This window comes from Neoarius graeffei, chromosome 10, assembly GCF_027579695.1.
Source record: "Neoarius graeffei isolate fNeoGra1 chromosome 10, fNeoGra1.pri, whole genome shotgun sequence".
NCBI lineage: Eukaryota > Metazoa > Chordata > Actinopteri > Siluriformes > Ariidae > Neoarius > Neoarius graeffei.
The window spans coordinates 5,332,975-5,346,217 of NC_083578.1; the positions used below are offsets into that span (position 1 = coordinate 5,332,975).

General features: G+C 38.6%; 2 protein-coding genes across 4 annotated transcripts in view; both read left to right on the forward strand.

Moving 5' to 3' along the window:
* The first annotated feature begins 248 nt into the window (after window positions 1–248).
* Window positions 249–9,743, forward strand: LOC132892690 (H-2 class II histocompatibility antigen, E-S beta chain-like). Its single transcript, XM_060931003.1, has 5 exons — window positions 249–548; window positions 863–1,135; window positions 1,426–1,707; window positions 2,027–2,179; window positions 9,646–9,743. Exons 1-5 carry the CDS (start codon window positions 491–493, stop codon window positions 9,741–9,743), a joined length of 864 nt encoding a protein of 287 aa, XP_060786986.1. The 5' UTR covers window positions 249–490.
* Window positions 9,744–12,222: 2,479 nt separating this feature from the next.
* LOC132892780 (H-2 class II histocompatibility antigen, A-U alpha chain-like) overlaps window positions 12,223–13,243 on the forward strand; it is a 153,253-nt gene continuing 152,232 nt past the window's right edge. For all 3 annotated transcript variants that reach the window (XM_060931159.1, XM_060931158.1, XM_060931160.1), the window contains exons 1-2: window positions 12,223–12,494; window positions 12,772–13,017. In XM_060931159.1, coding sequence (XP_060787142.1) covers window positions 12,437–12,494; window positions 12,772–13,017 — 304 coding nt within the window. In that variant the 5' untranslated portion in view covers window positions 12,223–12,436. The remainder of the gene's footprint in view (window positions 12,495–12,771; window positions 13,018–13,243) is intronic.

Consider the following 13,243-nt stretch of genomic DNA (forward strand, 5'->3'; position numbering starts at 1 on the left):
GGAAAACAATTAAAATAAACACCCCACGATGTCTGATCCTACATGTAACTATTTTTATTGACACTAAACTTTAATTTTTAAAGACATGAAGGTTAAAGAAAAACAGCCCACATTCTTCTATATCTAAATAGGAAAAAATTATAAAATCTAGAACAGCTGAACTCAGATTTTGTGAATTGAAAACTAGATTATTATTATTATTGTTGTTGATTTCTCACACTCATTCCTCCTGCAGTTTGAGAGAGAAATAATCCTGAACTTGTCTTAACTGATGAATTCAGAAGTTTTAAATAGTGAACTGATGGATTTAAACCTGACAGCTTTAACAGGTGAACAGTATTGGTTTGAATTCTGCCTGGAAACATGTGACTGTGTGTGTGTGTGTGTGTGTGTGTGGTGCAGGATTGGTGTGTGTGTGTGTGTGTGTGTGTAGAGTAGAGCTGCTTCACCCACACTTTCCTCAGTAAGAGAACACACTCAGAGAGGAACAATGTCGGAGCTGCTGAGAATACTGCTCCTCTTACTGCCTGCCATCCTGCACACAGCAAGTGAGTATTAGATCAGCTGCTGAGGTTAGGCTGTGTTAAAGAAAACACCACCTGTGCTCTGTTAAAAAAAAGAAAAGAAAGGAAACAGACAAAGAAACAAAAAGAAGCTCGTGTTTAGAAGGATGCAGTTTCTTCATTAAATTTGTCAGAGGAATATTACAGAACTGCAGATTTATTTATTTATTTAGTGTTTAAAGGCAGGTTTAAGTACAGAATTAGTTTTTAAAATAAACATTAAAATCGATTCAAAATAAAAACTGTATTACTCTCAGTTTTAGCAGTGAAATAAAGCTTTGGTGTTATTTTTCTCTCAGATGGAAATTCACAGGTAATGCAGCGTTGGTGCCTCTGGAGCTCTGATGATCTCAGTGACATAGAGCTCATAGAGTCTTACACCTTCAATAAGATCAAATACATAGAGTTTAACAGCACTCTGGGGAAGTTTGTGGGATACACTGCACACGGCATCTATAACGCAGAGAGATTTAACAATGACACTGCAGGGCTGCAAGCACGGAAAGCTGCTGTGGAAAGTTTCTGTAAGAACAATGCTCAGATTTACTCCAGCGACGTCCTCAGTAAAGCAGGTGAGATTATTTGTGAACCTCAAAACTTTTATTCTGTAATATTTCCAGTATTTCTTCATTCTGCAGCAGATTTATCTTTATTTGGCAGTGGTTTATTTACTCATATTAAAATACAGAGTATATAATATACACTGAGCTGCTCTTCTCTAGCTGATTAGATACCAAATTAAATTCAGTGTCAAAAAATATTATTATTATTATTATTATTATTATTATTATTATTATTATTATTAGTTTATAATGAATGACTCTCAGCTGTAAGTTGATGTTGTTGTGGTTTAATTGTGCAGTTGAGCCCCAGGTTGAGGTCACTTTGGTAAAGAAGTCAGATGGCACTCACCCAGCCAGGCTGATGTGCAGCGCTTACAGCTTTTACCCACTAGACATTGAGGTGACCTGGCTGAGAAACGGGAAAGAGATTAAGGGAGGTGTAACGTCCACTGAGGAGATGGCTGATGGAGACTGGTACTATCAGATCCACTCACATCTGGAGTACATGCCTGAATCTGGAGAGGAGATCTCCTGCGTGGTGCAACACGCCAGCTTCCAAAAGCCCATGGTCTATAAGTGGGGTGAGTCTGATCATCACAGTTAGATCTAAATACCTGAGTCCACTGTCATGAACTGAGCTTAAAAAACAGAGATCCTGTTTCACTCACATCATAACTCATCTTTCAAAACCTGGTGTTCAGTCAACAACAATAATCAACAACTTAAAAAAATATAATCATCAAATAAAATTTATTCGGGTTTTTTATAGCTGAAAGTAAAAGTAGTTCTTAACACTGTTGTTGTATAAAAATGCTATTCCATAGCGCTTAGTGCTGCTATTAACTGCTATTATATGAGTTATTTTTGTAATCTATCTATATAAACCCCTTTCTGTCTCAGATCCCTCGATGTCTGAACCTGATAAGAGTAAGATTGCTATCGGGGCTTCAGGGCTGGTGTTGGGGATCGTGCTTTCAGCTGCTGGATTCATCTACTACAGGAAGAAATGCTCAGGTCAGTGGAAGATTGCAGGAAATCTACAAACAGAAACGTGTATTAGGACATCTGTATATTTGTTATTAAAATTGAAGTGCTATTAATAATTAATATTTAACCTTGCTACCTGATATTCATCCTTCTGCTTTATTTCTGATTTGTGTTCACAGGACGGATCCTGGTGCCGACATAAACACAGGCATCATTTGAAGTTGACATGTTGGTTTCAGCTTCATTCCCCATATTGGATGGAGTTAATTTACCCATAATGCTCACTGTTTAGCTACAGTTAAGCTGAAATGTGATGATTTTTAAGCTCACACATGTGATGTTAATTTTTACAGGTCTGTGAGCAGAGAAACACTGGAGTGTTTGCTGAAATCGCTTTATCTGTTAAACATCTGCTTTATTCCGAACAATTAGAACCTGCTGAGAAATGAGCATTTCATAATATGTACATCTGCGTCTGTATTATCACTTTCCTTAATGTAAGACCAGCTTTCTCTCAGATTTTGCTGAAACTGGTGTTAAATATCTTGATTATAGGCTTTATAAGAGTTCTTGAGTAGAAATTTGGCAAACTGAGCTGAGATACTACATTCAGCTTAAAAATGTATAAATTAATTCCTTATAATGCATCTGAAAGTTATGAAATAATTAATTACTATTACAGAAGTAAATGTAGCCTTGTAAAAATTTCATTATTAAATCATTAGCGGGCGGCACGGTGGTGTAGTGGTTAGCGCTGTCGCCTCACAGCAAGAAGGTCCTGGGTTCGAGCCCCGGGGCCGGCGAGGGCCTTTCTGTTTGGAGTTTGCATGTTCTCCCCGTGTCCGCGTGGGTTTCCTCCGGGTGCTCCGGTTTCCCCCACAGTCCAAAGACATGCAGGTTAGGTTAACTGGTGACTCTAAATTGACCGTAGGTGTGAATGTGAGTGTGAATGGTTGTCTGTGTCTATGTGTCAGCCCTGTGATGACCTGGCGACTTGTCCAGGGTGTACCCCGCCTTTCGCCCGTAGTCAGCTGGGATAGGCTCCAGCTTGCCTGCGACCCTGTAGAAGGATAAAGCGGCTAGAGATAATGAGATGAGATGAAATCATTAGCGCCCCCTACAGTCTATTTTAACCTGGATCACTTCCTTAGTTTTAGTGATGCTGTTTATTACGATTCAATACTAACAGTTATCTGTAAATTTCTGGTTTTGTATCATCAGTCACTTAAATTTCATTTTAATGGTAAAAACTGGATTGATTTTTGATTCTGTAGGGATGCTGACTCTTAATAAACTTTTGGTTGTAAAAGAAATTGCTGTAAAATTTTCTTTAAAACAGTAAATGACTTAAATTCTATTCATAAATATAATTTGACAGATTTATATATGTTGCATTATATAGCTGATGAAATTAACACAGTTCTTATGAGTAAACTTTTAATCCTGCTGTATTTCTGTGGCGTCATTACGACTGGATTATGCATTCTGAACTTAATTCAAGCTGAAGTGGAGAATCAGGTCCTGTTTGGGGTCGGGAGCTTCACTTCCTCTGGGGGAAAAAAACAATGCATAAATAATACTACTAATAATAATGAAATGAATTTAAAAATGAAATGGTTTTCAGTGTGATGGATCATTCTGAGTTTATAAGATGATGCTTTTAATCAGGAGAGTCATTGAGCTGATTCTAAAATGTGTTCTTTAGCTTTGAAAACACTCAGCTGAAATCTGGTCATTATTTTTAATTTGCAACACCAGAAAATATACACAATGATTTGATTTACTGTCTACTTTCTATAACAGTGCATTTATTATTCTGTCAGAAAATTTTAATCATGTAAGCGAAGCATAATGTTACACTACAGGCATTTATCAGACACTCTTAACCAGAGCAGCATACAACGTACCATGAGCAGCCTGGGGAGCAGTTGGAGATTAGGTTTATTGGTCCAGGGAACCGAACCAGCAACCTTTTGTTCCCAAAGCTGCTTCTCTAACCATTAGGCCATGGCTTCCAAACATAAATAAAGCACAGAGGTGACCAGCTGAGAGTTAAGTGTGATATTTACAGGCCTAACTGTGACTTCCTTTCAGTCATGGGATTTGACCTCACAACCTTTGGATCAGTAAGATCAAATCTTGTAGCCTGAGATTGAGAAATACTTTAACATGTGGAGTTTCAGCTGTGAGTGAAAGGTATAAACCATATTACAGCTTTCAAATCTGGAACAGGATTCCACCCTGGTATAGCACCAATGTCCTATTTCATTCAAAGTGGCTTACAATTCAGATAGGTTATAATTGAACAGGTGAGGGTTCGAGCAGGTTAGGGTTCAGGATGTATGGATGTACAGGTTGTGGATGATTTCAATTTCTTATTACAGTAATAGCCTGACTTGCTTGAGTGAAATAAAAGAAACAAGTTTCACAATAGGTGGCACAGTGGTGTAGTGGTTAGCACTGTCACCTCACAGCAAGAAGGTTCTGGGTTCAAGCCCAGTGGCTGACGGGGGCCTTTCTGTGTGGAGTGTGCATGTTCTCCCCGTGTCTGTGTGGGTTTCCTCCGGGTGCTCCGTTTTCCCCCACAATCCAAAGACAAGCAGGTTAGGATAATTGGTGGCTCTAAATTGACCGTAGGTGTGAATGTGAGTGTGAATGGTTGTGTGTCTCTCTGTGTCAGACCTGTGATGACCTGGTGACTTGTCCAGGGTGAACCCCGCCTCTCACCCATAGTCAGTTGGGATAGGATCCAGCTTGCCTGCGACCGTACACAGGATAAGCAATTACGGATAATGGATGGATGGAAGTTTCACAATAACAGCGTCACACTCACTGATATTAAAAGTGATTTTGGCTGCAGTGTAATAAACCCACGAGTCAGAAATCATCATCTTTCAGTCTCTTGCTCTCACTGCTTATGTGTAGGTGATTATGCTGTATGTTAGCATTTGGCTAACATGAAGATGTAAAACATAGAGGAAATCTGAAATCAGCGGGATGTGTTTGAGGAAATATTTACACTGATCAGCCATAACATTAAAACTACTGATCAGTGAAGTGAATATTATTGATCATCTCATTACAGTGGCACCAATCAAGTGGTGGGATATATTAGGCAGCAAGAAAGAGAACAGTCAGTTCTTGAAGTTGATGTGTTGGAAGCAGGAAAAATGGCTAAGTGTATGAATCTGAGCAACTTTGCCAAAACTGTGATGGTGAGATGACTGGGTCTGAGCATCTCCAATATGATACATCTTGCGGGGTGTTCCCGGTATGCAGTGGTTAGTACTGAACAAAAGTGGTCCAAGGAAAGACAACCGGTGAACTGGCGACAGGGTCATGGGTGCCGAAGGCTCATTGATTCACATAGCACATATGGTACCATCCAGAAGAACAGAAGACCTACTGTAGCACAAAATGCTGAAAAAGTTATTGCTGGCTAAAACAGAAAGGTGTCAGGTCTATAAAGGTGTCGCTGGTTCACCCTTATTCACATTTTATACATTTGTGTAGATCTATAACCATTGTATTGCTTTTAAAAAGACTGCTTGCATTCCCACTTACATCTGCCTCCCATTCCCTGACTGATATTGGGAATACTGTATTTATGAAATCAGTTATTCCAGGCTGTAATGTAAAAATGAGGTAGAGTCAGACATTATGCCATGCCTCAATAACTCATGAAGAAATAATCTATAAATAAATGTAATCTTGGACCTAATATGTTATGTCCATGGAAATTTTAGCATAAAAAAGCTATATTGCTCTTTGGAATAGCCAAAGATATTGCAGTGTATAATGAACTCCCAAATAATGAGATTTCATTTGTGATTGCAATACATAGCATAAAAGCAAGACATAAAAAAATAAATTTAACCCAATTTTATGTACAAATGGAAATGCATAAGCATAAAAGAACCATTTTAAATATTGTTTTATAATTTTATCCATTATATTAAGGCTGAATAGTCATATGTAAAAGATCTTATCGATTTTCAATCATTGAGGTTTTTTTTTCTTAATTTAACAATACAGTATGTGTTTACCCACAATTATTGTCCACATTTTTTAATTATATTTTTGTTGCCAGCATACCACACTGTGCGCCTGACAAACATCACGTGCAATGTGGCCATGATATAATACACTGATGTAATAAAATACTGTGTGGATTCAGTGTTCTGGATTATTTTATGCTCCACATTATGGAAAACATTCCCATTGTTAAAGCTGATCAAGCACTCATCTGATACAGTTACAGCTCACTTCCAGTAAGTGTAGTTTAAATTTTTGCTCATCAAAATGCCATTTATACATCCAGGATTGCATATTTATATATACACATTATTATACAGTAAGCAAACACTCAGTTCTGATCGTCAATATATTGGCTGTGGGAGAAATGGGCAGGCGTGAAATCCTGAGTGACTTTTATAAGAGCCAGAACCTTATTGCCAGATGACTGGGTTTGGAGCATCGCTGGTAAGGCTTATGGGCTGCTCCCACTCAGCATTTGTGAGTTCTGACTGAATGTGGTCTGCGGAGGAACAAACCATGAACCAGCACCGGGGGGTTGTGTGCCTGAGGCTGATTGACAGAGAGAGCAATGAAGCCCATCCCATCTGATCTAAACCAGGGTTGTAGTTGAGTCACTAAACCTCAAGTCCGAGTCCAGTCTCGAGTCCCCAGTGTTCAAGTCTGAGTCAAGTCCAAGTCATTAAATAAAATTTCAAGTCAAGTCCACAATTGGTCTGAGTCAAATCCGAGAACAAGACTCCAACTCCAACCACACAATTTGACGATGTCTGTTTCAGTGCCATTAACATTAGTTTGTTCTTGAACATGCCGTATGAACAGGTGAATGTGCTTCTCTTTATCAGGGAGTGTGAAGTATTCTGTCAGAGATGGTTGGGAGACGGATGTAAGTGCAGAAGGTGTGTTTATTAATACAAGTGAAGATGGTAAACAATCCAGAACGGCAGGCAAAATCGCAAAACGGTGAAACAGGCGATATGTCGAGCGAGGCACAAACAGGCTATCGTAGACTCGGCAGGATCAAAGACGAGAAATAGGGAATCAGGGATCAGGAAACCAAACAAGGAAATTAGGCTCGGTAATGTATCAGTTTAATGCAGGCACGCTGATTGCACCTTAATCCTGTGCAGGTGCAAGTCATTTATAGCGTGTGTGAGAGTCCGCTTGTCGCGTGCGATGTCCAGAGCGCCCGAGAGTCTATCTGATGCACGCGCCAAGGCACGCAGGTGTGACACTCTTGCACGAAATTAGTACAAAAATTAATGTAGCTATAAATATCTTATGCCAAATTATTATCCTATGTGACAAAAAATAAAGAAAAAATCAGAGTCCTTGTCTCCAATTTATGAGTCCGAATGCAGTTAATGCCTGTCTGAGTCATCAGTGCTCAAATCCAAGTCAAGTAACAAGTCCTTAAAATCAGGACATGAGTCGGACTCCGGTCTGAGTCCTGGACTCGAGTACTTCAAGCCTGATCTAAACCAACAGGAGGGCTACTGTGGCACAGAAAAGCACAGACGATATTAATGATGGTTACAGGAGGAATGTGTAACAAAACACAGCACATCACACCCTTTTGTGTATGGGGCTGCATAGCTGGAGACTGGTCAGAGTGCCCATGCTAAACCTTTTGTACCATCAAAAGCACCTACAATGGGCATGCAAATATCAACCTTGGGACAATGGAAGAAGATCACCTAGTCAGATCATCATGTTATTATATCTTAACATCATGCTAAAATGATGGACAGCTCATTTAAAACCAATGGGACTGAGTTCAGCTTTTCAGCTGTCTAAAGCGCATCATTTTACAGCATCATCATTTTCATGCTCCACTGGGATTTAATCAGAGTTTCCTGCCCTGTTCCATCTTCTTCAAACCAACATTATATTATTACGCCTCTTATTCAACAGGACATCACTATAATATATTTAAAGAATAAGTGTTTCTTTATTCTTTAGACTTTCATGGCAGGCTTTTCAACATATTTTTTTCCGAGAAACTGATGATGCAATAATATCCCTGCCCTGTGATTGGCTCACATTTGGAAATGGTTTCAGTGAACTTCTCCAAGATGCGTGTTTAGTAACTGTGGGGCTTTTTTTTTTTTTTTAGCATAAAGTTTGCTGTCTCTCTCAGAAAAAAAGAGTACTTAACTTTACCATTCTTTATTGCTGGAGGGGTACCTTTTGTACCTTTATTATGTATCTTTCAAATGGAAATGGAGAAATAGCATACTTTAATGGAAGGTACATAATTAGACTGGAATTATCTTTAAAGCTGTAAAAGCCAACATTTGCACCTTTCAGTGCATATAAATAATGTTGAATTGGATTTAATGTGTACAATTGCTGGACATTTTAAATATTAATTAAAAAAAAAAACTACATACACCAACAAATAGCCACAGTGTCATTGTACACATTTAAATGACAAGTCTAATATTTCAATAGTTTGAATAGGATTATGTTAAGGGGTACAATAAATATTGTACTATGTGATTCCTCTCTCCTTAATATTTATGGAGAAAATAGCAAAGCAATCAGCCATCTATCAACTTAATGCAACCTTTACATGAGCTAAATGAGTCAGAGGTTCAGTTCCTCCATGTTTTGTGATTCCCTCTTTCTTCATCTGACCTCATGCATACATATGAACACATACAGCACAAACACAGTGACGTCTAGTGGAGATACTGAGGCATCAGTGTTCATTTCAAATACATAATAGTACAGTACAGAGTTCATACAGTTTGAAAAACAGCCTTTCAGTCCAATTCAAGGTTACAGATATGTTCTTTTATTTATCTTTTAGAAAGGCCGTGAACATAAGAGAAAGGAACAGAGCTGACAAAGTGTGACCTTTGAAAGTGTTGGTGGATTTGATTGTGGGGAAAGTCCTGAAATATTCAGACTGTGTATTATTTTGTTTTACCGGTTGAGTTGTTGTGAGCATTCTGTAAAGTGCCTGTTGGAGAAATAAAGCAAGACCCAAAGCTAAATCAAAATCTGCTGATCTCCTGAGTCCTCCTTCCCATCCACCTGCACACATACCAGGTTCGACAGTCTTTATATACAGGAAATTATTGCATAAAATATCTCTTCCTTATCTGACAAAGTTCGTAAATAAAGAGCTACATATCACTGAACCAAGCACTCCCAATCTTTTTGCAGTCAGGAACAACTGTAACTGTAGAATAAACTTCACAGATCCCCACCAAACATATCATTATTGGAATGTGAACAATATTATTTTGGATATTTGTTTTTTTTTCAGTATCATAAACCCTGGTTGTGCAGTGGTTAGCACTGTTGCCTCACAGCAAGAAGGTTCTGGGTTCAACCTTGTGGCCAGCTGGGGTCTTTCTGTGTGGCGTTTCCTCCAGGTTTTCTGATTTCCTCCCACAGTCCAAAGACATGTGGATTAGGTCAACTGGCTCCTCTAAATTTCCCACTGGTGTGAGTGTGAGTGTGATGGCTGTTCATCTCTGTGTTAGTCCTGCGACAGTCTGGTGAGCTGCCCAGGGTGAACTCCGACTCTCACCTGAAATCATCTGGGATTGGCTTCAGGAACCCCCTCAACCCTGATAGATAAACAATATACATAATGGATGGATAGTTTAATTATTATTGATTATGCATCACAGACCCCCAGGGTGTCCTCAGATAACATTTTGAGAAACATTGCATTAAATCAGTAAAGGCCCTCAGCATTTTATTAAAATTATTTGATGGTATAATATACACTCAGACTATCAGACCTCTGGTTTGAACCTAAGCTTGGTTTATTGTTTGTGTGGAATTTTGCATGTTCTCCCTGAGTTCCAGAGATTCCCCCAGGATTTCTTTTATCTTTTTTTTCATGTTATTGCAATGGGGTAAATCACAACCCACAATTATCCATGTTATTATATTTTATGTTGTGGTGATGATGATGATGATGATGATGATTAGCCTGTTTGACCTAATAAAACCTCAATCACTATTGAGGATGAAAAGGAAAAAGAGAAGACAATTTTACCAGAAGCAGCAGAAATATACAAATCAAAGTGAGTGCGCTAGCCAGTTAGCCAACACGCTATAAAATGAGTGAAGCTTCTTCAGGAGTGATTTCCACTACAGGAGCAAAACTGAACAGAACATTTGTTCACATTGTGTCTGAAATGTGAGTTACTCCGACACTATACAGTTACTTTGTCGGATACGATATTAATTTCTTTTTACAGTCTTGTTGTAAAAAGGAAATTTGGCGGTTGGGATTAGCTACAGCACTCGGCCTGCAGTTTTGTGTCTACAGCTGAATCACAGCCATGTGGATATTTAGTATCACCACGCTCCTGTGAGTTTGTTATTGCTTCATTATCGCCCGCTTGAATGGATCTCAAACGAGTGGCCACTATTTTCCTGGCATTATAAATAAAAAAACAAACTGATTCAAAACTATGTCCATGTTAGATGTTTTTATAGACTCAAACTAAAGCAACAAATTTCATTAAATTCAGAAAAGTATGATTTCAGGAGCCCTAAAAACAAAGGCAGTTTTTTTTTCTCCTAAAAATCAGAGGACTCTTGATTCTGCAGCTTTCGGTCTTCTTTCTTCTTCGCTCATCTCCTCCTCAGGACAATCATCAGAAAGAGACACGGCCAGATGAGGTGTCATGAACAAACAAATGAATATTACTGTTCTTGATTATTTATTTTTTCAGACTTATTAGATCATAGATTTGATTATTCACTACTCAGTATCATGATAACTTTCATATTTCTTGATAAAAATCATGTTAAATTATCTGACTGAGCCCGAGTCAGAAGTCAGTGATAAGTGTACGATCTGTCTGAAAACCACTGAAACTAAACACTATACCTCGGTACAATTAAAATAAAATCCATCCACTGTTCAGTAAATATCTGCTAGCTCATGAGCTGTTAATTAGCAGCAAAAGTTAGCTACATAAATGGAGGTTACCTTCGCAACAGACCAATTTCCATATTATATCTGTTGGAGTGACAACTGGTTCTGCCACGTTTGCCAAAATGTCCAGAACTCCAGTCTGGCACACTGAATTATGGGATTGTCTTCTGACTGGGACAGTCCTTTTCTCAGGAGCGCACAGATGCTGCCCCAAGAACGCTGCCTACACAGGATGCCGTCTTCCGACTGGAACGCACCAGTCCTTCAGTGCACTTGGAATTAAACATTTAATTGTGGTTTTCTACTGGACGACTGGTTGAGATGTGTCTGTGCAAAAAGTGAAACATAGTTCAGTTCAGGAACCCTTGTGGGTTTTTTTAGAAATACTAAAGTAAAAGATGTGGGAATTTGACTACGCAGGCCGCCACACATATAATGTGCACTACAGAGTGTATACAGTGTTTACACAATGCTATTTAAGACCGTCTGTAGTGAACTGTACAGAACACCACAGCAGATTTATTCACAAGAAAAGAGACGCCAGTATGTGTTTACTGACAAAACTACTTACGGTACAGATATCACTTCTAGCACAGACACTTTGTTTATTTTGTTTTTATTGTTATAAAATGTGTACGATGCCAACCATAAAACAGAACAGGATACACAGCTTTTCATTTCTTTCTTTCTTTTTTAATTCTAAACCCCTTTTTCTATGTCAAGAACAAAAGCTCAAAATTTCAGGAGCTGTAAAAATTAATGTCATTGTTGTTTGTTTGTTTGTTTAACCTTTGAAACCTAAACTTTTATTTTGTATTATTATTTCAGATCCTTTTTTTTTTTTACTATTTCAGGCACAAAACCTCAAAAATTCAGGAATCTCTAATCTCATCTCATTATCTGTAGCCGCTTTATCCTGTTCTACAGGGTCGCAGGCAAGCTGGAGCCTATCCCAGCTGACTACAGGTGAAAGGCGGGGTACACCCTGGACAAGTCGCCAGGTCATCACAGGGCAATTCAGGAATTATTATTATTATTATTATTATTATTATTATTGTTTTCTTGTTTGTTTGACTTTTGAAACCTAAAGACTATTCAGGAATTTAATTTCTTCCTTTTTGTGCTCCCAGTGTTTTAATTCTTTGTGTTTGTAATGATCAGCGCACCTCAGTATGGAAAGAGTAAAGGATCAGGAATTGTGAAACTCACTTGAGTGTCTGCCTGAACCCAGCTGACTGTGAGGAGAGAACTGATCTGATTGGATGATTTATTTATCACTGACTCTGCACTCGGCTGTATTTCTGTCTCTATTCAGTGTGTGGAAGTCAGTGACAAGTGAATTCATCTGAGCTGCTGGTTTACTGACAAACTTCAGGATGAAATTATTTCTCATCTTTTTCACACTAATGTGTGTGAGGGACACTGAATCACAGTGTAAGTGAGATATTTATTTATGTGTAAATTTGCTGTAATATTTTTGCCCAGTGGTAATTAGAAGAGTGTATATAAAGTGTTAATGGTGGTGTTTTGGTTATTAAGCTGTAGAGCTTGATTTAAATGAGACAGATCGTTTCAGATCATCACAAAAATGATGTGATTTTGTCAGTGATGATGATGTTTTTATCTCACTGTAGTAACAGGCTGCTGCAGTTTGAACGTGTGTGTGTGTGTGTGTGTGTGTGTGTGTGTGTGTGTGTGTGTGTTTCTCCAGTTAAACATCAACACCTGCAAATAACCGAATGTTCAGAGAAGAATAAGGAGTTTATGTTAGGGTCCGATGGAGATGAGGAGTTTTATGCAGATTTTGAGAAGAAGAATGGAGTGACAATGCTGCCTCCCTTCGCTGATCCGATTGAGTACCCTGGAGTGTACGAGCTTGCCGAGGGTGAAATGGCCGCCTGCCAACAAAACTTACAGGTGCTCACAGAGGACTTTAAAGACCGGCCGGTGCCACAGGGTGAGAAACTCAGTGTTTATAGGAGCACAAATTTACCTTGATGATATTGAGTCTAAAATGATTTTCCAGCATGAAGATGTGAGATTTGTTGTAGATTTGACTGTAAATCACTGACCATTACACTGTCAGTAAACTACAGGAACAATCACAGTCTCCAGCCTGTAAAGCTCTCATTTACTGTACAATACTCTAATCTCACAGCCGACACTACAGCACTGCTGTCTCA

What these genes read in the sequence shown, in the direction of transcription:
- LOC132892690 (XM_060931003.1), top strand. Translation starts at nt 491, where the DNA reads ATGTCGGAGCTGCTGAGAATACTGCTCCTCTTACTGCCTGCCATCCTG. An exon ending in GCCCATGGTCTATAAGTGGG is followed by an intron (nt 1,708 to 2,026) that starts GTGAGTCTGATC and finishes TTTCTGTCTCAG; the next exon opens with ATCCCTCGATGTCTGAACCT. An exon ending in AAATCTACAAACAGAAACGT is followed by an intron (nt 2,180 to 9,645) that starts GTATTAGGACAT and finishes TCTCTGTGTTAG; the next exon opens with TCCTGCGACAGTCTGGTGAG.